The sequence below is a fragment of the Pipistrellus hanaki genome (genome assembly GCF_964339955.1).
Source record: "Pipistrellus hanaki genome assembly, chromosome: 14".
Classification (NCBI taxonomy): Eukaryota; Metazoa; Chordata; class Mammalia; order Chiroptera; family Vespertilionidae; genus Pipistrellus; species Pipistrellus hanaki.
The window spans coordinates 24,642,924-24,669,531 of record NC_140516.1 but is presented as its reverse complement, the minus strand read 5'-3'; the positions used below and the strand labels follow the sequence as shown (position 1 = coordinate 24,669,531).

Below are 26,608 nucleotides of genomic sequence, written 5' to 3'. Positions count from 1 at the left end.
ATAATTTTAAAAGTTGCTAAAAATGTAGCTCTCATGAATGTGTTCTTTCAACAATAAAAAAATGCTTTTTCTTCTTTTTCTGCTTTTTCTGCTTTGTATTTTCTAAAATTTCTGTAACAAAAAGTCAATTTTATAGAGAGGAAAAAACAAAGTTAATATTAAAACTTTTTAAAAGGAAAATAAACCTTCTTGAGAAAAGAAGTGAGAAACCACCACAGAGGAAGCACAAAAGAGGGCAAAGATAGTTTGAATCCCATGTCTACCACTTATTGAGGGACTTCACAAATAATGGACCTTTCTGAACCTCAAGTTTTATACCTGTAAAATTAGGAGAATAATGGTACCTGCCTCAAAAGACTGAGAATGAAATGAAACTATCTTCACCAAGTTTTTGCTATACCACAGAAATCATTTTTACTAGATATATATATATATGTAGTGTGTGTGTATGTGATTATCCTATATAGTAAAAGCCTAATATGCAAATTGACCAAACAGCAGAACAACTGGTGGGACAATTGGTGGAACGACCAGTCATTATAATGCACACTGACCACCACAGGGCAGACGCTCAATGCAGGAACTGCCCTCAGCCTGCAGACCCCAGGCCAGCCAAGTCTGGTGCCAACGCCTCCTCCCCCCCATCACCCCATGGGTAGGGCAGGGCCGGACAGCAAGTGGACATTGCTGCCCCTGATCCCCCCCCATCAGTTGCCTCCAAGGCAGGTGTCAGCAGAAGGCGGTGACCAGTGGTGGCAGTGTGGAGCAGGGCCGACAAGCAGGCGGTGCCTGGCCAGCCAAGGCAGGGGCCAGGGGGAACCTGGATCGCCCTGCCAGTCACCCCTCAGACTGGCCCTGATCACCAGCCAGGCCTAGGGAGCCTACCCATGCACGATTTTTATGCACTAGGCCTCTAGTCCTATCTCATAAAGAGGGGATATGCTAACTGAGCCTCACTCCATCACAAAGGTGGTGGTGCCCCATAGCCAATAAGGAGGGAATATGCTAATTAACTGCTTCGCCTTCAAAGATAGTGGCACCTACAGCCATTAAGGAGGGAATATGCTAATTGACTACCATGCCCTCAGACATGGCAGCGTCCACAGCCACAAGATCATGGTTTCCCAGTCCCCTCAGCCCCACCAGGGCGGCAGGCGCACATCAAGACTAGGCCCACCCCCAGGTGGCCCAGCTGCTCTGCACGCCTGCCTCAGGAATTCCCCACCCCCCAGCTGCCCAGGGCCAGCCTGAGGCACAGGCAAGCCTTGGATGGTGCTGCCTGAATGGTGCTACCCAGCTGCCTAGGGCCCCTGAGGTTCAGGTAACCAGGGATAGCCAAAGCTTGCGCTGCTGGCAGTGGCAGTAGTAGAGGTGTAACGGGGTATCGCCTTCCCCTGATCACTGGGTCGTCTCCTGCCCCTGAGGGCTCCTGGACTGTGAGAGGGAGCAGACCAGGCTGAGGGATCCCCCCTCCAGTGCATAAATTTTCATGCACCAGGCCTCTACTATATATATAAAAGAAGTACATGTTATATACATAAAAATTACATATTTATTATGCATTTTATAGATTAATTTCAACCTATAGCTTTTTAAAATTTCAGCTTCATTCTAGGCCACAATGGCCAAGAAATCATGAATTTGATGTGCTAGTTACATTTTTTTCTAACAATACATATTAAAATAAATTCCTATCAAAACTAATAATGTCCACCCATGCATCTTTTGTATAGCTATGTTTTTGGTGAAACATTGAAATAGGGCATAGAAACTGCTAAAAAAAAAAAACAAAACCAAAAAACAACAACTATAACAACTATCATTTTAATAATATCATCAATGTAAGAAAATTGAAGAGTACCTTCTCTTATTGAACAACAACTATACCCTATAGGAATCTCTATGGGGTTAATATTTGAAATGAGAACCAACATGCCCATCAGCATGCTGTCCTTCTACCAGTTCTTATTTATAAATTAGAGGCCCAGTGCACAAAATTCATGCATTCGGGAGCCGGGGGGGGGGGGGGGGGGGGGTCCCTCAGCCTGGCCTGTGCCCTCTCAGAGTCCGGGAGCCCTTAGGGGATATCCAATTCACAGTTTAGGGGAGCAGGCCTAAACTGTCAGTCAGACTTCCTTAGTTCTGCCACAGAGGCTGTAGAGGCTCCCCGCCACCACTGCTGTACTTGCCAGCCATGAGCCTGGCTGAGCAGCACTCCCCCGATGGGAGCGCACTGACCACCAGGGGACAGCTCCTGCGTTGCGCACCTGCTCCCTGGTAGTCAGTGCGCCTCATAGCAACCAGTTTTTCTGCCATTGAGTCGATTTGCATATTGGCCCTTTATTATATAGGATAAGAATAATAGTTGTATATACTATTTATGGAGTGATTCTCTATGTCCTCCAACTTGTCATAATAGTTGTATATACTATTTATGGAGTGATTCTCTATGTCCTCCAACTTGTCATAAGAGTTTTTGCATGTATTTAATTTTCATAACAGCCACATGAGACTGGTAGTAATATGATCTCCATTCTAAATGCAATAGGGAAGGTGGTATGACTGTGTTCAGTTCATTCAGGGAGGTTTGACTAGTGCCCGTGGTAAAAGACTCCACACCTCTAACCCTGGGAGCCAAAGAGTGCGTCTGGCAGCCCATTCACTGAGCCATTGGGAACATAGAGAAGTAATTATCATTAGTGTGTGAAGGCCAGGAGACCACTTCTGATCTGGCGGTAACCCCAGGCAGAAGCAGATGCTGTATTACAGCTGTTAAATGAGTTAGTCATACTTAAAAATATATCTTTCTGATGTAAGTTTTTAAAGCCTTTCAAAATTTAAGGAAACCTCTATTTGCAAACCACTTGAGATGGATTGTTGAGATCTAACTGAGTAATAAATTAGTCATTGTTTTTTGTTTTGTTTTGTTTGTTTTTTTAAATATATTTTTATTGATTTTTTTTACAGAGAGGAAGGGAGAGAGATAGAGAGCTAGAAACGTCGATGAGAGAGAAACATCGACCAGTTGCCTCCTGCACACCCCCCACAGGGGATGTGCCCGCAAGCAAGGCACATGCCCTTGACCAGAATTGAACCCGGGACCTTTCAGTCCGCAGACCGACGCTCTACCACTGAGCTAAACCGGTTTCGGCTAAATTATTCATTGTTTTGTGGATTTGTTAATCTGTACTCTTGGGTTTGCTCATCATGGTGGGCTCAGAGGTAACATTCAGGTACTTTCCAAAGTGTCCAACGCCAGCCTTCGCTGGTTTTAAAAGCCAAATGAGCCCAAAGCATGACTCTAATGAGGATCCAGCATCATAGTTCCGAGTCAGCCTCACACAAAGAGCGCCACCAAGACAAAACACAAAATAACCCAAAAACACTTGATGGAAACACAGAGGTTTGGTGTGGGATGTGCCGAATTTGAGTGCCTAAAGGCAGTAGGGGTTAAATACAGGGTCATTAGAGAGAACACAGGGAAGGCTAAGTCACCCCAATAAGTAACTCTGGGGAAACTGATGAGCTCTTTTGCTCAGAGGCCACAGAGAGGAGAAGTGCCATCTCCAAGGTTAGGATGGACAGATGGAGAGGGGTTCCGGGTTAGTGTGGCTGACCAAGTGGGTATGTGAGAATTCTCTGTACTGTCTAATTTTTAAAAATCATAAAACTGATCTTAAAAATAAAATCTATTAATTTAAAAGAAATTACTATAACCCTGTTTGTTATGCTTGGGCTGACATGCCACTTGCTCACTGTTGTTATGTCCTGGGCCCGGCAAGCCTTGTCACTCAGAATCCTCTGTAAAGGGTTGTAGTGAGGAAAACTGAAAAATGTGTGTTACACAGTTCTTGGCCTGCCTTAAAAACTGAATTAAAGAAATTTTTAAATAATCACCCAGAAGTTTCTGCTGTAAAACTGATATTCTCCTTCCTTTCAAGGCAATTACAGAAACAGCAATTACAGAGAATAATATTGTCATCTATGAATTCTGAAATCATTTAAAAATACTTTGTTTGGAAAACAAGTGGTTAATATGAAGCTCCCTCTTTCAGAGACCATGAAGCATCAGAGAAAAATATTATTAACAGGAACAGTAAAAAAAATTATTAACAGTATTCTCACAACAGTCCTAAGTAGATTCTATCCTTTTCCCATTTTAAAGAAAAGGAAACTGAAGCAGAGAGAGATCAAATAACCTGTCCAAGTTATGTCATAGTCTTATCACAAGATAGGTTTTATGGTAATACATGTAGTTTCAACTGTAATAGAGGTAATTATTCAGCCATCACCTATATAGATTACTGCTGTTAGAAATAACTTTTGCTTAAGGGAGACAGTGTAATGTCAATCATATGCAAACTCCGGAGGGGACCTAGGGAATGAAGAGTATTAATAGTGTATAGATATCTTGAAAGTAGCTGGAAATTATAACAGAGTAGATATTTAAAGACAAATGTAAGCAGTATCAACTGGAGGAAATGCAACCTAAGCTCTGAATATTGCAAAAATGCCCAGCTTTTAAAATAATGAAAGCTGACATTTATTGAGCATTTACCTTGGGGGATATGCTAAGAGCCTCATACGTATTTAGCTACATCATTCTCACAAGTCCTAAAAAGTAGATACTATTCTTTTCCCATTTTATAGAAAAGGAAACTGAAGTAGAGAGAGATCAAATAACCTGTCCAAGATCCACCCAACTTGCACATCAAATTCTGCAAAGATCTGTTTCTGAACAAGGCAGAACCAAAAAATATAATTTACTTGGGCTTTCCAGAAATCTATGGCAGTTTTTCATACCAGATGTTTAAAAACAAAACCAAATGATGATTGGGTTAAATGCTCTGCGATGGATACAAAATCTACTTAACAATATGCAGCAAAGCACAGGGATGAGTTAGTATCTTTGTGATGAACAGGTCACTGCTAACACTTGCAAATGGATCCTGGGATAATCTTATTTTTACATTTCAGAAATGACATGAAAGAGGAAGTTGAGTCATGACTTTGAGTCTGCAGATGATGTTGATATTTTTCAAAGAGTAGAATGCTAAGCAACCACAGAAAAAGCCCACAAACCATGAGGAGGCTTATCAGTACAGATGACCTTCACTGTGGGCCAGTAGGCAACACAGCTACAGAAAATGAATCCATCTACTCTTAAAAAGTAAGCACAAAAGTGAATTTAAAAATAAAAATAGAATAGTAAGCACTAAACTATTAGTCTGATAAGTAACTGGATTTTTTTTTTTTTTTTGAGATCTTATGGAATACACAGAAATGACAAAAGGGTCAAGAAAATAGTAAAACTCTCTAGGAAGAATTTTGAAAACAATACAACAAACATAATAACTTTGTAATTATTTTATAAAACACCCCAAGCCAATATTTTTTTTTTAGGTATTCATTCATTTTTATGGAGATCATTGTAGTTTCACAGAAAGTTGTAAGAAATAAATCCCTTGTAAACTTTGCCCAATTTCCCCCAATAATAAAAGTATAACACCTATACCCATATGCACAAATAAGATTCTATTTCACAACATCTGGAATACACTATGCAGGTCAGGAAGCCCCCGTTCCTTGCCTTTCCTCCCAACCCCCACAACTTGTCAGCAAATTGCATTAACTCTTCAAGTTTACCTGCTCATCTTGCATCTGGGGATAATAATGGCACCTGCTCTCAGAATTGTTAGCTAATGCTGATATTATTAATTTAAAATCTTTTAAAGTAAAGTTTCTAAACCTTGAAACTATTGACATTTTGGGCCAGATAGTTCTCTGCTGGAGCAGTGGGGGTGGTGAGGAGGTCCTGTGCCTTGCAGGATGTTCAGTAGCATCCCAGACCTCCACCCACTAGATGCCAATAGCACTCACCCTCCAACTGTGACACCAAAAGTATATGGAAAGATTGTCAAATATCCCCAAGGATATGGAGAGGAAATCAGCTCTGGTCAATGTTTTGAAAATCACTTCTTTTAAAGGAACCAATTTAGGACATCAAGATGAAATACTACTTTCCATGTGGAAGTCATTATTTTAGTTAAAGCAACCAGTAATACATATTGGTTGTACAAAAAGGCTCAAGAAAGATATTGAAATAACACACACACACACACACACACACACACACACACACACACATACACACAAAATGAGTAAACTTTCTCAAAGATATTTGGAATTCTGTACAATTCTGAGGTTAAAATAACAAAAACTACCTCTTGACTTTCAGGAAGGCAAGCAGGCAAGCAGTGGGAGCCAGCAGTCCTGGATTGTAAGAGGGATGTCTGACTGCCCATTTAATTAGATCGGGTCTAAATGGGCAGTTTAACATCCCTCGAGGAGTCCCAGATTGGAGAGGGTTAAGGCGGGGCAGAGGGACACCCCCATCCTGTGCACGAATTTCTTGCACCAGGCCTCTAGTTTTATAATAAAAGAATTAATCAGGTACTTCTAATTATTTCTAGTAAAAAGTCTTCAGTTATCTTGTGACAGTTTTTGCTACAAAAATCTGTGCTGTCAATCACCTGTGGTCAGACAGAACCAGGATTACTCTGCTTAGTCATGTGAAACATCAAACAGTCCTCATGCATACTTTGAAAGTGACAAGCAGTTAAAAAGACAACCTCATTCCATTTTTCGTTCACAACATCAGAATAGATGCTTACTAATGCCACAGAGGAAACATTTGCTTCAGCTGTAAGAGGCTATTCATTCAGTTAGAGGGATTTTTGGCCCAAGTGTTGTATGTGATTTGCAATCTACAAGTGGGGTGGCTAGCTGTCCTGGATTGCCTAGGACTAAGGATTTCCCAGCATGTAGAACACTTAGTGCTAAAACAAACAAAGAAAAAATGGTCCTGGGCAAAGAAGACATTTGGTTACACTATGGACAGTTCCAAAGATGCCTTGCAGCTGGTTCCCTCTCTATCACTTTTCTTTAAGGGCCTCTATACCCTCAAATCTGGGTCTGTCTCCATCCCTTGTCCTGGTCCCCATGCCACCAATTTCTGGCCTGTAGACTTGGGTGCCTAAGCACCTTTCTCCTTCTGATAAAAATGGACTAAGCTGACTGGACATAGACCCTGAGTTATATGTCCTGTGGTCTGTAAGACTCTTCCAGTTGATGACATGGATGACACTGAGGTGAGGTAGAGGCAAAGAAACCCTGAGAGAACCTGCCCTTCCCTCTCATAATTCAAAACACTGTCAGTTGAAGAGTGGTTCCCAATATTAGGGAGTAAGTTTATGAAATTTAATGAGTCCAGGACTGTCCAGAGATGAGTACTGAGGATCCGATATTTGAAAAGCCTCCTAATCATCATGATGTGCAGGGAGGTTCAGGAACCCTAGCCAGAACCCAGTGCCTCCCAGGGCTGCCGGACTGTGCTCCGACTGCAGGTGCTGTGTTTAGCTGGGTTTCTAGAACAGGGAGTATTTCAGGTAATCTACTAAGAAGGACTGACCTTTGCAACTATAAATCCAATTAAAAGTCAATATTTTGATCTCAAGACATAGAGACTACTATACTTTGCTCAGACCATCATTTCAGATGCCCACTTAAGTCATGCCATAATTAACTATAAAGTAAGTTTGAAATCTACTTAAGTAACATCAATTTATATTTATGAATGTTTGTTTTTAATGGTTAATTGATAGTATATTTATAGCAAGGTATTCCTGTAAATATCACTTGGATTTTGTCTTTGTCACTAATTATTGATATTAACAATTATTAATTGAATATTCATATACATGTAAATCTCAGGGCTAGATGCTAGATTTTTAGAGAAAATTTTAAGTCACTATAATCTTTTATAGACTTATGGCCATCTGTGCTAATTTTATGCAATCAAACTCTCAATTGGGAATTTGTATATGCATACAAACAACTAAAGTTTCAAAGATCACTCCTCATATCCATTCACAGCCCCAAATTAAGAAATGCTGATCTACTATGGGAAAATTGTTTTTCCTTTTGAAAAAAAGGATTATAAAATGTATGGCCTTCCTATAAGTGTGTCTTGTGAAACCAAAAAAAGACCAAACCACCCCATAACTTGAAAGCCTCTTCCAAACGCCTGTCAGTCATTTTATATCAAAGGATTTTACTTTAAAATTAGAGGAAACAATGTGTCAAAGTATTGTAAGGTCCAATATAGGGGTTGGCATTTCTTCACTTTCCCCACATCAACTCCCATGCAGTCATGTTAGTTAATGGACACTCCTTACCAATAAGCTCAACGAAGATGAGAAACTTTGGGATGGGCTTTATCTTTGAAAACATGCAAGAGCTATTGCTGCCTATTGGAGAGAGAGAGGAAGAATAAGAGGGAGAAGGAAAGGGAAAGGGGGAGGGGAGGGGGAAGGGGAAGAGGATGGAGGGGGAGGGGAGGGGGAAGGGGAAAGGGAGAAAAGGAGAGGGGGAGGGGAAAGGAAAGGGACAAAGGGAGGGAGAGGGAAAGGGAGAGGAGGAGTGGGAGGGGGAGGGAGAAGGGGAGGGAGACGGGGGGAGGGAGAGGAGGAGGGAGAAGGGGAGGGAGAAGGGGAGGGAGAAGGGGAGGGAGAAGGGGAGGGAGACGGGGAGGGAGAGGGGGGGAGGGAGAAGGGGAGGGAGACAGAGGGAGGGAGAGTGGAAATCTTTTTCATAGACTTCCCAGATTCACCTATATTTTGGAAAATCCAACATCCAACCCACAAGCGTTATCTGTGAGGAGACTTCTGCCTGTTTCTCCCATTTGACACTTAACATGGAATATATTGACAGCTCCTTTGTATGAGCAATTCGGATGTAAACTCAGTATGTATTCCCCTTTGACAAGGAGTGTTAATAAGCTTGTACAAAATCCAGTCCATCTAAAATGAGAAAATGCAAAACTATTCTTGACCTTTTGAAAAAATGACAAATCTATACACATACAAAACTCGTAATTAAAAATATACACATAATGGGGGCAATGGGACATCCATAATACTCTCAATAATAAAAAATTAAAAATACATATATCCATTGCTTAGTAAACACTCTTTCCCAGACACTTGTGTACAATATAAAACATCATCAGGTAATTCAAAAGTTAAATTTGTATTTGGCATGAGTCTTTTCTATAGTTTTGAATGCTGTTTTTTGGGATTGGTGAAAGAAGAAGAAGGGCATTGTCTAATAATATGAATAAAATCTCTAATTGGATTGACACTGGCTCCTGCTCAATTTTACTTGCATCTCATCCAAACACAATAGCCAACAGAGCAGGGGAGCCCCACCAGGCAATAAGGACAGCCAGCTGGCCACCTGCATCCATGGGGAAAAGCACTACTTGCTAGCAGGATTGTCTTAGGCCTCAGTGTCCTTACTGTACTGAATAGTTTAATTTCACAGGTCAGTTTAAGAATTTAACATAATAGATACAAAATGCTCTGACCAGTGCCTGGATCATAGAAAGTCTTCAGTAATAATAAGTACAGCTACCAATCAATAGCTATTAACCACTGTTACTAATAAACATTCCAAAACTGGAGAAGAGTATTTTGCCTGCTTATACCACATGGGTCTGTTTTAAATAGTAATGTCTTAAATGTACTATCAGTAACAATACTAAAATAGATCACTTTGTAAATCTCTTCCTGCAGTTCCTGGAGATAATAGGTGTCATCTATGAAGCAAGCTCACCAATTTTTACCATCGACCCAGACACCAATCTGCAAACCTGACCCATTTGTGCTCTCATTTCTACTCACATAAGTTAATGTTTCCTACGTCTTCCTGGGAGTATTAATTTGTCTCCTGCTAGTTAGCCACCCTACCATCCCCTAGATTAAAACTAGAGGAACTAACAGACAAATAAGATCCAATTTTGAGACTTCTCAACACAGAAATTAATGCTAAAGAAATGAGACAGAACAAGACAATTTGGGATCAGAATGAATATACCACTCTCCTCCACTTTCCCTGTGTTGACAGACCATCATATGAGCAATATAGAAGAAAGGAAATAGCAATGTTGAAATTCTCCCATCCCTCAACACCTCAGAAATGTCATGAGTCTCGAAACTCAACGAGTTGCAAGCAAGATTATCTAAGTCCAGCAATATAAAATAAGGACTTGTTTGTCACATGATACCACACAGGAAAATGAAGTCTGGGAGTCCCGCTAACCCTCTCCCCCCCACCTCCTCATTTCTGTAGGTCTGTCTCTGACTCTTGGCCCCCAGTTGAAGAGAAGGTTCTATATCAGAGCACATCTTAATTCCTCCTGCTCCCTCTCAGCTCCCCTGGGGGTAACCCAAGCACCTCTTCAGCTTTCATGTTGCACCAGGCACCCTTTCCCACAGTGGTTTAGGATGAAGCAGCAAAAGCTAAACTATTCTGAGGGTAAAACGAGGACCTCCCCCCGCCCAGCCTCTTACCTGCAGCATCAGCCCCTTCAGCAGGCACACTCTGGGTGGACGCTGGGGCTGGGTCCTTGATTCCATGCACCTGAGCAGCTTCTTCCTGGTTTGTCAAAAACGCAGAGCACAGATCAGTTTCGAGGGCTTGGAGCTTCAGCAAGGAATTCTGCCAGCAAAAGCAGAACATCGGGCTAGCTAAGTAGATGGCTAACGCACAACAGTGGGTCTGCAGATCTTGTAAACAGCCTTCTCCAGTGCTTGCCAGGAAGAGGGTGGTGGGCACAGCTGCTTCAGGCAGAGGTGGCTGTGCCAGAATCAGCTTGCATTAGTCCTCATGCAGCCTCAGTTCCTGCCTAATTTAAAACCTAACGTTTGTGGGTTATCAGGGACACATGGGACTAGTGATTTCGTCAGCAAGAGACGCTGCAGCCAGAAAACCAATCTGAGAAGGTGTCTGCTTCCCGGGTGCTGGAGGCTTTACGTTCTGCAAGTGTTTCATTCATTGTGCTGACATCAGGAGCAGATGACATTGGCCCCTCCCAGGCTACCATTCACAAAAGCCAGCATCCCTACACCGCAAAGACTGCAGCAGACCGCAGTGCACACAGAGTTACTGCTGCAGAGGCCACCTGGCATCTGAGAGCTGCTCTGGGGCTCCCTTATCTACATTTGTATGTGGGGGTTGTGTGCTTGTGAGTGTGTGTATGCGTGTGTGTGCGTGTCTCCTGAAGTTACTTCTCTCACTTGGAATGTTTGTAGTGGCCTTTGATCAAGAACAGAATAGGTGGAGTGAGGAAAATGATCTTGGTCATTCAGTGTGGGCCAAGGAGAAGCAATTTATCTTTCATAGCTCCCAGCACAATTGGTTCTTAAAAAGAACAAAGTCATACAGGCTGACGCACATTCCTGCCATGATGCAGATGCCCAGCAAATTAATTCCAACCAGGTGAAAGTGAGTCACGCCTGAGTCCCCAGCAAGGCACGACTCCCCCGCAGCTGGGAAGCTCTGCAGGCCTCAGCAGCTCCTCCACCCACCAGGCTCCTGGCAGGAGCAGCTACCTGGAATGGAGCCACCAGTCCTTTCTTTACTACGACCCTCCAACACACACACACACACACACACACACACACACACACAAACACACACACACAACGACTCACACCCCACCATCCACATACCCTATTCCCCACCCCCCACCCCCATCTGCCTCACCTCCATACCCTATTCCTGCATATCCCCATTCCCAGCCTATACATATCTTTATCTCCATCTGCCTACTCAACCAAGTATTTTAACACCCAAATACCTCATATCCACTCCATATACATACTCATTCCTTCTCATGGTCATCCCTTCTGTCCCCTATTCCACACACATACACCTTACCTTATGCACACACTACTTACCACACACCCTCATCCCTAACCCCCACTCTCACACCCTAATTTATATACACATCACACATCCTTTCCCCTCATACACACCCTCATATTCTGCATCACATAAACACCTACCCCCAACATCTCCTCACACCCCAAGCCCTCCCTCCATACACACCCACTCTCCCCCACACACACACTCTAATTCTTTCTATTACCATGAGTCGACATGAACCTACAGCAGTGTTAAAGCTGCTTATTGAGGAACATCTTAATCTATTGTCTCTTGGCCATTGTGAAGGTGGCGAGTGCCTGAGCAAGCTCAGGGTCCCCTCTCTGCATGCTCAGAGATGGGGCGAGACCGGGTACAAACCCCCGCTGTGCTCAAGGCCTACTGCCCAAAGGCCCACAGCTCGGATAAAGCATCTAACTGAGACCAGGCCAGTTTTCACTGCTTCCCCCTCCTTTCTGGGATGTTTTCCCAGCAGCTAAGTATGGAAGCAAGAGCCCAAGGTTGCTGACAGGACATACAGCAGGAGGAACAAGGGCACCAAGTTTCTAGAAAGATTTAGTAACCAAACATCTGAGAGGCAAAAAGCAAAACAAAAAAAAAAAACAGTTCCAAGGCTAGCTAGCTCCCTACTGGAAGACCTTGGCTATCAGAGTGACCTCTAAAAACAGAGCAAAATTATTCATTAGTTAAGAAAAATTAAGAAATAATGCCATGAGAATGTAAAATGGTATAGCTGATACAGTAGGGGAAAAAAAACCAAAAAATTAAAAATAGCATTATTACATGATCCAGCAGTTCCACTGCTGGCTATATACCCAAAAAGTATTAAAAGCAGAGACTCAAACAAACATGTGTACACCGCTATTTATAGCAACATTATTCACAATAGCCAAGAGCTATATTATAGACTGAGTTATGTCTCTCCTAAGTTCATATGCTGAGGCTCCAACCCCCATGTGACTGCATTTGTAGATGGGGTCTTTAAAGAGGGAACTAAAGTAGAATGAGGTCCTAAGAGTTCAGTATGACTGGAGAGAGAGACAGACACACAGAGACAGAGAGACAGAGACACCAGGGAAGCACAGGCGCAGAAGGCCATATTAGGGCACAATGACAAGGTAGCATACAGTTTCAGATTGGAAAGATGAATAAAACTCTGGAGATAGATGGTGATGATGGGTACACAACAAGATGAATTACTTAAGACTACTGAACTATGTACTTAAAATAGTTAAATGGGCCTGATGGGTGTGGTTCAGTAGTTGAGCATCATCCTATGAACCAGGTCATAGTTCGATTCTTAGTTGGAGCTCATGGCCACAGGTTGTGGGCTAGATCCCTACAGAGGGCATGCAGGCGGCAGCCAATAGATGATTCTCTCTCATTATTGATGTTTACATGTTTTTCTCTCTTTCTCTCTCTAAAATTAATAAAAATATTTTTTTAAAAGTTGAAATGGTAAATATATATATATATATATATATATATATATATATATATATGGAAGGATCAGTCCCTCCCTACAATTCTACAATTAGAGGGAGGAGGATGTAGAACAAACTGAACCAACTGAGCCGCCTCTCATAAACTCCAGTTGCTCCTGTATACAAAGCAGAAGAGGACATGACCTTCACACAGAGCCAGAGGCCCTGTCAGTTCTCCTACATACTATGCATCTGACTGTGGGAATGCATCTTGGCTATTTTAAGCCTTATTTCTTCATCTGTAAAAAGGATGTAATAACAACAGTGACAAGAGCACTTGCTCTAATAATTAAATGAGGGCAAGCATGGAGAACACTTTGCACAACACCAGTGTTTGTCAAACTCTCAAGTACTGGACTCGCTGGTTAGTATACATATCTCCAAACCCCAGAAGTGCTGGGCAGAGCCAAGTTCTGCTCCAACTCTAAGGCCTTGACTCATCCCTTTACCTCCTAGGGCCTTACTTTCTGCATCTGTCTAGTAAGGAGCCGAGATTAGGTGCCTTCTAAATATCCTTCCAGCTTTAGAGGAGAGAGAGACAAACGTGCACCTATCCTGAAGATGGGAGCACAGAGTCTGGCATGGAATCAGTGCTTAGGCAGTGTTTGTGGAACTGAACCAACTATTCATGCAACATAAACAAACAGCAAATAATTCACTGCATAGCAGTATGTCAGCTCACATTCAGAAGACTCTAAACTCCCACAGAGAGTAAGAAATAATGTGGAGACTATATGATGGCTAAAAGTAGTAATGGGGCTATTACCCATCTTCCTCCCCCTCCCCCACCCCTTTCCCTGTACTCATATGGAAGCAGAAATGAGACTCTAAGCTTCAAAGGAGATATTTACCTACCTGGTTTATTCCTCTGAGATACTAAATAGTAGTAAGCTTAAAAGAATGGGGAAGGGTAAAAAAAAAAAAGTCAACTAGAACAGGAGAGAGAAGATGAGGGACTCAAGGGACAAGACTCCACATAGAAGGCTCAACATTAACTGCGATGCATTGAGGACAAGATGGAAGAAACTCTGCAGACTACCTGTTACTGATGATCTCCTTCACCACACCTATGACCTATGACCTGAGAACAGCCTGTTTCTCAGCAGACAAAAGGTGGGGACTCGAATACTCTGTATGGGGTGGGGTCATAAAGGGATATCTCTCCTGATGACCCAAGATCCCAGGACAGGAGTCTTTACCTATGAGCAATCCATGCCACTGTCACATTCATATCCTGCTAATGGGTCATGTCATCATGGCTGAACCACAAAGAGCCACTGGTGAGAGGGCCCATGGGCACTGTGTACCATGCAGGCAAGGGCCATGCCCCCTGCAGATATCATACCAGCACACTGCTCCCTCCCTCTGACAGCTTCCAAAGTACAGAGAGCTGCACTAGGCTGTGGAGTATGAAACTGATGTCAGCCCCTTCCTTGTGGGACTTACAGTCTAGTGGGAAGACAGTTAATACACAGGCGAATGAATCAAATTATAAGGACAGTTATTAGCGTCATAGGGCTGTGCAGGAAAGAGACTGTAAACCCAGGGAAAGACGAGTAAGCAGCTCCAAGATCATGCCTGACTTGGCAACTTTTCACGCATAAATATGGTTTCCCCCTACAGAAAAACCAAGGGCAGTAAATCCCTGTGGTCCTAATGCAACCTCGTTCTAGCCCTTCTCTTTCTAGGACCTCCACTCCCTGTAAGGCTATCACCAGCCCATCCCTGGGGCCCAGCCTGCTACTGCGTTTCCAGGTTTAGCGGCAATGTCTCCCTAAATGGTTTTCTAGAATCTGCAGGGAAAGTGAGCAAAGGTTGATGGATCCTAGCCTAAAGAGCAACAACAAGTATCTCTGTTTCTCCAACGTTCCCATCTGGTTACGAAAGAGCGGTCCACATAACCTAGGTGTGGTTTTCTAAAAGCTACTTTTTCTCTTTTACATAATGGAAAATATGCTGCTTGTTTTAGAAAATACTCCACTCATTTTCTCTCCTCTACAATTACCAGGTCCCACTTTAATTGGGTTGGAATGGAGAGCACCCACACAGGCTGATGGTTAAATGCTATTTTCGGGTGCCCTGGTCTGCAATTCACCAGTTGCAAAGCAGGGTCAACTTTTCATTTCTATGAAGAGGTTTAGTGGCCCTCTCCCATCCCTTTATCTATCAAAGAACCGTATATAGATTCTCTATGGTGATAGGAAGCAAACTCAAATTGGAAATCTGCTCAAATTTGGGAATATAACTTGGTCCCTGAATTTCTCCATGTCTATTTACCACTTTTCTTCCCTGAGTTCTTATGTTTTCTGTGCATACACACACACATACACACACACACCCTTCCTTTCAACCTCCTCTCTGCCCCCACCTCCCCAGGCCCAATTCAGCTGTCACTGCTTCACATCAAATTTCCATCGAATTCTAGAGCCAGTGCTGATTACCTTATCTAAACAGGGCCCCCATTTCTTTGTTACTGCCTTGTTTATTTCCTCCCTCATGTTCACTACAATAAGTCACTTTTATTTGCCTACTTGTTTATTGGCTCTTTCCAGCTCCAGAAGGGCTGGACCCATGCCCCCATTGTTCACTGCTGGACACAGCACAATGAGTAGGACAGGAGGCAACCAATAGAGAGACTGCCACTGTGTATCAGTTTGTTTTGCTGGACCCTTTAGGCAATACTTGGAGGCTCTTTGGAATAATCAAATTCAAGACCCCTGCTGCTGTGGTTTGTATATTTAAATACACGTATAAGTCACTGAGGAGTATGTTAAAGATGTGCACTCCCAACCAGGAATCACCCCAGAGACTTGGATTCAGTGGGGGTGGGGCAGGGTCATTTTGGTGCAGAAAGTCCAAGGTTTGCACTTTTGAGAAATATTTTGCTAATCCTTAGGGCCTTGACCCACAGAAATATTGCCTTGCTTGCCTGATTACTAGCTTACCTTTCCCAGGGACAATATCCTTTCCCTGACCCTCAGCTCTCTGGCATCCTCATTTGCCTCCTGCCTGAATCTCTCCTGGAGTTGCTTATGTCCCAGCATACTTTGCAGCCAATTCTAACTGAAGGATGTCACACCTGACTCAACCCATCCCAGTTTCCTCTGTGTGGGTTGGTTCTGTAATACCCAAAGGAGAAACTCAATGGAAAAGAACAAGCTGTCACTTCAAGTAGCCTCTGTTGATAAGAAGATCCAGGTCTTAAAGTAGTGCTAGCAGTACTTACAGAAAAACAATACCCCCACAACACACTATAACCAAAACCAAATGATTTCAACCTGTGCTTAGCTCTACCTCATCGTGCTATCCTCACTCTGTTCGCTTTATTAAATAACCAGGATGTTTGAGAGAAAATAATAGTTTTGTTAACACAAAACTATCTAATTCAGGACTCTGAGTTTCTAGATAAGACCTTGATTTTCTAAGAGTAGAAGATGTCCCATTTCAACTCATAGAATGGGCTTTAACATGTTAAGTGCCCAGCCTGTTTTTTCTTTCGGACGGAAAGTATAGTGTCAGTCACTGGTGACTGACTGAGCACTTAATGTGTTAATTGTTTCTCTCTGGAGTTTTAGTACTTAAATTATCCAAAAGCACAGGTATTAAGATGGACAAACCCCTAACAAATCATTTCTTTCCAGAACATCAATTATACCCTATAGGCTAAGTGCACTAATCTAGTCTGCATTGTAGCGCATATAATTATTGTTTTTGGCTACTTAAGTTCCTTTTTAGCCCTGAACATTATTCTGCTTAAAAACTACATTTAATAAAATGTTTGTACATTACTAGTAGAGGGTCCACTGGGGCTTTGAATCCCAACTCTGCCACTGGCTCATTTTGTGTTGAAAACCATCCAAGTATGCTGGCCTGTAGGCCCTTTATTTTCTCTCATGAGACTACTGTAAATTCTAAAATTAAATGGATATTAGGAATTAATAACCATCCCACTGGAAAATGAAATAAAATACCCACCGATGCCTCTGAAGATGGCAGGTCACACTGGAAAGCATCAGCCAGTCTCTCAAATACTAGTATTTTTGTTAGAAAGCAAGAAAATTAAGCTTTTGTTTGCCTAAAAATGAGTATTATAGCTCTAAGAAAACCAGCAGTGTCCTAAAAAAGGGTAAAAGATACCAACACGAGCAAGGCCAGGCTCTGTGATATGAGCTGATTTATATCACTCACTATAAATCCCTGAAAAGCAAGGATGACAAGTTTAATTCTTCTATTGCAGTCCCTACACACCCCACCCCAGCACCAAACCTGGAGTTGGGTACATAGTTGCTTCTCTGTAAGTAATGTTGGGGGGGAAAATTACTCTGTAGGAAAAAAAATTCAAAAAATCAGTTTTTAGGCAAAATTTTGGTCTTATGACCAGCAGAAATATTTTTTAAAAGCTGGCAGGGATTGGGGGTGCAGAATCCTATATAATAAAAACCTAATATGCCAAGTGTCCGGTTGTCTGGTCATCTGTTCAACCAATCAAAGTGTAATATGCTAATGATATACTAAGGCCACTCAACTGCTTGCTATGACATGCACTGACCACCAAGGGGCAGATGCTTTGACCAGTAGGTTAGCTATTGGGGTCCAGCTGATTGGAACTGAGTGGACAGGCCCAGACACACCCTGGAGTCCTCCTACGTTCCCTCCTAAGGTCCCTCCCCAGCTGGCCAAACTTCCGCATCCCTTCCCAGCCTCGGTTGTGAACCAGTAGGGTCCCTCAGCCTGGCCTGCACCCTCTCACAATCCAGGACCCCTCAGGGAATGTCAGAGAGCCAGTTTCAACCCGATCCTGCTCAATGCAGGAGCTGCCCCCTGATGGTCAGTGCACTCCCACAGGAGGAGCACTGCTCAGCCAGAAGCCAGGCTCATGGCTGGTGAGTGTAGCAGTGGTGGCAGGAGCCTCTCCCGCCTCTGTGGCAGTGCTAAGAGGGAGCAAATCTAAGCTATCAGTCAGACATCTCCAGAGGGTTCCTGGACTGCCAGAGGGTGCAGGTCGGCTGAAGGACCCTCCTCCCCATCCCGCGAGTGCACAAATTTCATGCACCAGGCCTCTAGTATATTACAAAAGCTGTCAGCTTTCTATTTTGCCAAGTGACAACATGTAGGAAAATAAACAAATAAAAAAACCTCCATTTCATTACACAATGACATTTTAAAGAACAATCTCTAAATTAAAGAATTTTTAGTAGACATTAGCTTCATGGAAAACTCACTACATGGTTCTTTTCTCCCTTAACTACAATACAGGCTGACTCCTGGGACCCTCTGATCTAGATACAACTGCTTCCAGCCTTCCATGAGGGGGGAAGAAAATTAGTGTGAAGAAGATTAAATGAAAGAATAGGGTGAAGAAGATTAAATGAAAGAATAGGATGAAGAAGATTAAATGACAGACTGAGAGACAAGGAAAAGGATTGAGATGCCATACAAGAAAGAGCAGAGGCCTACAGAACAAAGCTACAGTGGAGTGAGGGACCCGGGGAAAGCTGGTAGGCAAAGGCAAGCACAGGTGGGTCAGCATTGGTTAAGTCTTGCCACAACTTCTCTGTCCAGCCCAACACCTCTCAAATTTCTCCAAGTTAATTCTCAGACAAGGAAAAATATGGGCAGCTACTGGCATGGCTTGTGCCTTTTCTGCCAATACCAATCTAAAGATTCCCTGGACAATGAGTCCTACAGACCTGACTCCCCTGGAAATAAGAAGCCAGACTGGATAGGTGCCTCTGAATGATGGGTCAGAATAAACCAGGCCTGGAAACAGCTCAAGAGTTTATTTGCTGTGCAGTTCATTCAATCAAAATTAAAACTAGGGTTCACACCATCACTGTATTGGCCAAGGGATGTCCTCACGAACAGTGGCAAAAAAAACTTGGCTTAAACTAAATGAATCATAGGACACCATTTCAGCTTCCAGCTGAGTAATAAATATTAGTAGGAAAGCAAGGTCACATTATCCCAGCTCAGAAAACTACACCAGAACAAAATGCCAAATGGCATCCTGCAGTGGTCCAGCAGACAGGAAAATTACCTTGGATATTTTGTTTCCAGAGACCAGTATTATGCAGCACAGCATTCATTCATTCACCTTCTGATAACAGCACTCCCAGAACCAAAATGGGAAGTGTGGTCTATGTCTAGCCAATCTAGCCAAACCCCACGGTCATGGTGACTTGGTCAAAAAAGGGCTATATTCCACAAGCCAGAAAAATGAAACTCATCTATGGAACTTTTCAAAGCTAGAAAGAAGGACTTCCGCTGTATAGTAGGCAGAATCCTAGAGATATCCCCCAAGATACCTATACCCAGGCATTAAATCAAACATTAGTAGGTGCTGCCATAAAGGGATTTTGCAGAAATAATTGAAGCTCTAACTCAATTGGCCAAGGATACAGATGTAATTTGAGTGGGCCTGACCCAATCAGGCAAACCCTTTAAAAGCAGAGCGTTCCTTCCAGTTGGTGGAAACTAGACAGCATCTGAGAGATTCAGAGCACAGAAGGATTTAGTGTTGCTGGCCCACAGGTGAAACGATCCATGTGAGGAAGAATACGGACAACCTCTAGAAGCTGAGAGATGCCTCCAGCTGATGACCGACAAGGAAATGGGGACCACACTCTACAACTTCAAGGAAATACATTCAGGCAACAACCTGAATGGGCTTGGACATGGATTCTTCTCCCAACCTCCAGATTGCAGCCAATGCCTTTCAGTCTTGTGCGACCTTGAACAAAGACTCTAATGGAGTCTGCTCAGGTTTATGACCTATATTACTGTGAACTGATAAATGGGTGTTTGTAGCTTCTAAATTTTTTATTTTTTTATTTTTTATTTTTTTTTTTTTGTAATTTGTTACACCGATAGAAAAACTAATACACACTGGAATTACCAGCAGTAAGAATAACGTGTCCCTAGAGAGAGGTTGACCTAAAGATAAAGTCCATATAGGGAGGCAGGGTCCACAGATGGCATCTATACAAGTCTTTAATCCCTGTATCTAGCCATGCATGGAGCCTATTCCAATCCTAACGTTTCAGCTGTGTGAGTCAACAATATCCTGTCATTTATTAAAGCCAGGGTGACTTTACTTTTAGTCTCAAGGGGAAAAAATCCCTTATTCAGGGAAAAAAAAGAATCCTCAATCAATCCTAAACAAAGGCCTAACCATATAGCCTGGGTTTGCATTTCAATAGAAAAATACAGCTGCCTAGTCTATAGAAATAATACTTTTCAGCATACTCAGGACTATCAAAGGACTAAAAAAGCTTTTGCTGGATCTTTTATTTAAAAAAAAAATTAAAACAATTTTGAGGGAGAAACACATTCTTTAACCAAATAGCAAGAATCATCTTGAAATGTAATATGGCCAGGTGCCAAAATATATGCTAAAACCATGCCTGGTAATAAAAAGACAATCACATCCATCACATGGAGACACACATAGACACATGCATATAGGCTCAAAGGGGGGTGCACCAGAAATATGTAAATTGGTCTATTTTTAATAAAATTAAATTTTAAAGGATTCATCATAAACTTTAAAGAGGAAGATATTTTTAATATTAAGGCAAATGTTGAGCTATTTTGATCAGCATATTTCAAAAAAATAAGGGGTAATAGTAGCATGTGAAGGAAAGTAAATTTTTCATATTGATTTTAGGTAAATAATCTCTTTCATAGCCACCTAAATAAAAACACATGTCCCCTTCATAGTATAAAAACTATGATGAAAAATTAAAGGTTTAACTTGTTATTGATGTTACATCATTATTGAGCATTTGTTGGTTTAACTGGTTACCAAGGGAAAATGTGTTTCTATGCCAAGTTTTCTCTTGAAGGAGCAATAGAACTAGAATTTTCTCCAACTTCAGCAACCATTTCCTTTTCCTATTTCCCACCTCACAGAGTTAGATAGGTGGTAGCAGGGTGGGAAGGATGGGTTAGCATTACTCTTTTTGACCCTCACTGCTAAGTCCATCAGTTTTCTCCCCAATAAAAGGCAATGTCTTCTCCAATTCCATGACCTGGATGCATATGATGCAATGACTGCCATTTAGGTTGGTTTCTTCCTCATCATCAGTGGCCCTTTCTACATTCAGTTACTTTAACATCAGACTCATAAACATGCTAATAACTGGTCCCATAATTCCTCAGCCCCTTCAATTATAACACCACTTCCACTTAATTATGGCTGGCCATTTCAACAGGTTGACATTAACTTCCAGGATCTCAAACCTTCTAAGAACAACCTCTATCTATTTTCTCTTTTCCTCTCAACCCTGAAAGTAAACTTATTCTATCCTCTTAATTATGGTAAAGTTCTAGACTTCTCTGTTCTAATGATTAAGCATTCTATTTAGAGTCTTTGTTAGTTAGTGAGAACCATACATCTCCATAGTTTGATTCCGGGGATGGACACACACACACACATCACCCAAAAGTATTTCCCTCAATTATCCCCTTAATAATTAGCTACTTTGAAATCCTCACATTATAAGGCTTATTCTGAGCAAAAGAGTGGTGTGGCTTTTGTTCATTTTCCCATTACATTGTGCTTGACATACCTCCTCTTAGATAAACTTACTAAGCCATTGCAAACTTTTTTTTAAATATTATTTATAAACTGACTCCTTAGGCCCAGAGAGGATAAACTGTAGACTGGTCTATGTCAGCATAAGACAGTTTCATAGTCAGCAAGCCTCAAAAGGAAAGGAAAGAAGAAATCTATAGAAGGGCAACCAAAACCAAATTTGTCTTTTAGGGCTAGTTGCCTTGTGGCTGACCTTACCTCTAGGATCGTTAAAATTCCAGGTAAAATGTGAATGGAAACAAACTCTTATTCACACAGCAAAGGTTAAGTGCAGAATACCTTCAAAATATTTATTAGTTAAAAAATGTGCCCATTTCCGTCTGTAGGATGATGACATAAGAGTTGGGCAAGTATAATGGCAGAACTAGACAGAAGGTCCAAATTGATCCAAGCTCCAGTCTGTTCCTTAGGAAGGCTCTACTGTTTCAGGCCCCCAATCAGCTTTAATTCTTCACTTAGGATCACATAGGCACTTTCTCTCACTTTCACTTTCTCTCTCTCTCTCTCTCTCTCTCTCTCTCTCTCTCTCTTGACTGATAAATATGTCAAGCATATATTTCACTTTTATAGTACTAATTAGTATTCAATCCCTAAAACTGGCCTCAGTGGCTGCCCTTAAGGAGGCCTTGCCCCAGAGTAACCATGGGGAAACTCATCTCATTCCACCCCTGATGGAAATCTATGACTAAATTCTATAAATACTGGGAAAATGGAGGGAAGGATGGGGGGGGGGGGGGGTCATAAGTGTGCAAACTGAAAGGACTCCTAGAGTTAACCCAATTCAAAAGTTCCTGCCCCAATTTTACAAATGAAAAACTAAAAGGAGCTGATAATGGTGCTTTATAAAATGCAGTCTGGGAGGTGGAAAAGTACTAAGACAAGATTTCTCAGGATATGGAAGATCCATTAATTTTCTTAATACATCTATTGATTTTCTTACTTGGAACTGAAACTAGGAATGGGATCTATTAGTATGTGGAAAGGGAAAACAATTTTATTTCTTTCATTTTGTCCTTCAATAACTTTTTGATCTATCAAATGCTATCAATTACATGGACTTGGGTAAATAACTAAAACCAAGGATTAAGGTGGATGAGACATTAACAAATCTCAAGTCTAGAATATTTTTCATTCAGGATCTAGGAGATACCACAAATAAAATCTCCTGATACCTCACAGAGGGAGTCTGACAGCTCAGGTCAATGGCAGTTTTTCAGAAACCAACTCCTATAACATAGTCCCAGAGATAGCAAAATTCATCAAATAGAGACACACAAGTTCTATTAAGGTACCCAAGGTCAAAAACTGGATGCTTGAGACTAGCAGAAGAAACAAGAGACAGGCAGAAATTGAATCTATACACAAGCCAAGTGAAAACAAGAAGTGAGTTTCTTAGTTCACTGGGAAAATATGGGGATCACAGACAAAGTCAGATGCTCATTGTTAGATATGCCACACCATGTATCAATGTTACTGAATAGAGGAGACCTTGGGGTTAAGTACCAGCTCTGGAACCAAACTAAGCTGAGCTCTATCTATTGTTCAGAAGGTAGAAATGAAATACAGAGTGAAATTTTGGGAAAGTATAAAGCACATATGTAAAATTTCAAATCATTATTATTTAGGGTCTGGAAAATATTTTGGAACCATACTTCATGAGAGGCTCAAGAAACTCTTTTGGCTTTAGACTTGCAAGTTGGAGTGGAGAAGGAGAGAAAATATGGAACTAGTGGGTTCCTTTTAGAGAAATGGAAATCTGGGGGTAGGGGTAAAGAAATAAAAGGAATAAAAAAAACAATGAAGAGAGCTAACAAAAGAAATAATTCTACCTTACATTTCCATTTAGAGATGGAAGGAATACTCTGATAAAAAATCAGCCATGCAAAGAGACCAAAAAACAGTTAATGAAAGAAACAAAATAAAACTACAATCAGTAACAACTGATCATAATTGTCAAAAATTGGAAACAACCATACAAGGGGCTACAGCAAGGAGAATAAAAACTAAAAGTACATGCCAAACACAATTCTCACAAACACAATACTGAGTAAATGAAACCACACAAAAGAGTGCACAGAGTCTGTTTCTAAAAAGCTCAAAAATTAACAAAACAAATCTATGTAAGTGGGAAGAGCAATTATCCTGATAGGAGCGTAGTGAATGGAAGGAACTACAAAGGGCTGTCTGGGATGCTAATACGTTCCATTTCTTGACCTAGGGACTTGTTACATACTTTGTGAGAATTCATCCAGCTGGGACTTACAGTATACACACTTCTATGTCTTTTCTATTTCCATTAAAAATATTAAAGCAGTATTTCCCACCTGTATCCTATAGGACTTGGATGCCTAAAAAAAAATGTTATTATGGGATACTTTCATAAAAGAGTGGTTTCCGTTAAATTTGGGAAATGGTGGGAAAGATGCAGTTAAATACAGACCTCTACTGTATAGGAGGTCTCCATTAATAAGTCTGAACACGTGGTCTGGACCCACTTATGATGCCTTCTACAAGCTTTTCTAAAGTTTCCTCAAATTTCAGCCACAACAGAAACTTCATGAAATGATGAGGGCCTGCACACACAATTTGCCCCAATTGGAACAAAGCCAGTCTGAGCACACACTCACTGTTATTGATCTGTCTGGATCAGCATCACCCCCTTTCATGAAAGAGTGCACATTTAAAACATGGCACTGACTGCTCCTTTGGCTGCATGTCTCCATTTAGCATTCTTGCACCCATGAAATGCTAGAGCACATGTGTCAAACACAAGGCCCGCGGGCCAAATCCAGCCCGCCAGGTCTTGCGATGTGGCCCGCACCGCGCTGTCATCACTGCACTCCGCTGTCAGTTTATGACATTGTCAGTTTATGACTGTTCAGTAAACCATTTGGCCCGCGATTTAGGCTGGATTTTAGATTTTAGCCCCTTCTCTGAATGAGTTCGACACCCCTATGCTAGAGCAATGAGCTGGCACATAGCATGTAATTTGCAAATACAATAGTGAAGCAATACAGAAAAGCCTATTTTCAAATAGAGCTTTTTGCAATTATCACGTACGTAATCTCATGAGTTTCCAGCTCACAAACCAGTTTCTCCCAAATACTGGAAACCTATCACAAGTTGACTCTTACTACCACCTCATTTTTCTAGTCATTTGTGTCAAAGCAAATCATCACTTCTTTACAACCAGCACTTTGCTTGTTCACAGTGGGGCAAAAAGTTGTGTTCACTGATTCAGATTCTTGCCTCTTTTCTCTTAAATTCTTTTCCACTCTTGCTACCATGTATAAGATTGTGAAGTTTGAAGGCTGTCTCCGGGCACAAAGAAATAGCAAGCAGTGTTCTGTATTTGTTATCTTTAGGAGATTTCCACACCTTTAGCAATTTATTTAACTTGATTCAATCAGGCAGCTAGTTTACCTTGAGCTATTCATTTCAACCAAGTTCTACATTTTAAAAATATCACCTAATGTCAGTTCATTTTTGAAAGGGTAAGAGAGATGCATCTTCAAATGACAAATAAAAAATTTGCCTAAAACACATTCTTTCTCTTTCTGGCATTTGAACATCAAATCTTTTCATTATTTTTGTTATGATCCTAATCAGATATACCACCCACTGCTCCTAAATTATACAATGAGAACAAAAACAACTAGGCAGTATTACACACCAATGTCATAAGCCAAGGCATTCATAACAGAAATCCCATTTTTATTATATTGATTTCCAATAGAATTAAATTATACATTTCAAAGAAAATCAAAACAAGCTTATTAACACTGTAATGTCCAGTTTGGTGGGAAACCATTTGGGTTGGAAAAGATGGCTTCATTGTCTCAAAACACACTAAGGCTGTGTTGCCAGCACCACACTGACTCATGTTTCATGGATAAATAGCAAGCATGATTATATCTGAGACTGCAAAAGCTGTTAGAATAAAAGGAGAGATGAAATCAAATTAAGAGAAAAATTTTACAAATGTAAGGGTCAGAGCCATGGCTATCCAATCCTGAAGCAAAGTGGGAAAGTGTGCAATGAAATGACTGCTGGACTTGGTTCAGGTCCAAGACATGGTGAGCAGCCTGCAAATAATATTTTAAATGTGTCTGCTCCAGAGCAAGGAAAAACATTACCCTAAGGACAAAGGAAACAAGTTCACTTAAGAGCAAAAATACTTAAAATTGTTTTTCATCAGAGAGAATTCCTAGGTCTAGGAAAAAGTAATAGCTCTCATAATTGGCTAATTCGTGTTTCTGCAAACAACAATGATTGCACCTACCTCATTTAAGTCCCGCCGAGTTTCAAAAGCATCCTTTGGCAAAATGGCAGCCCTCTGGTCTATTCTATAAAATACAAAGAAGAATTGTTTCAATGTAAAAGAAACCTTTCAGCCGGGCACTTTTAAAGCTGGTGACTACAGATCTGAATATACCTGTTAGAAACCTTCAGTGGTACTCCACTGCCCAGAGAAAATATTGCAGACACTTTATAGTGGTCTGCAACACATTACAGTGTTTGAATCCTGCCACCCTCCCTGGCTCCACCTCCTATCATACTCATCCTTGTCCCCTATACTCCAGCCTCTCTGGCCTTCTGTTTCTTTAACACATAATGCTGGTTCCCTGTCCAAACCTTCAACCTTGCTGTCCCAGAGGCTCTTCCTCCAGATCTTCATAGAGCAGTGGTTCTCAACCTTTCTAATGCCTCGACCCTTTAATTCAGTTCCTCATGTTGTGGT

At 41.5% G+C, this 26,608-nt stretch overlaps 1 protein-coding gene across 5 annotated transcripts in view; it reads right to left on the bottom strand.

The window, feature by feature from the left end:
* FAM13C (family with sequence similarity 13 member C) overlaps positions 1 to 26,608 on the bottom strand; it is a 120,803-nt gene that overhangs the window by 24,766 nt on the left and 69,429 nt on the right. For all 5 annotated transcript variants that reach the window (XM_084904809.1, XM_084904810.1, XM_084904806.1 and 2 more), the window contains 2 exons: positions 26,150 to 26,213; positions 10,413 to 10,497 (listed from right to left, as the gene is read on the bottom strand). In XM_084904809.1, coding sequence (XP_084760935.1) covers positions 10,413 to 10,497; positions 26,150 to 26,213 — 149 coding nt within the window. The remainder of the gene's footprint in view (positions 1 to 10,412; positions 10,498 to 26,149; positions 26,214 to 26,608) is intronic.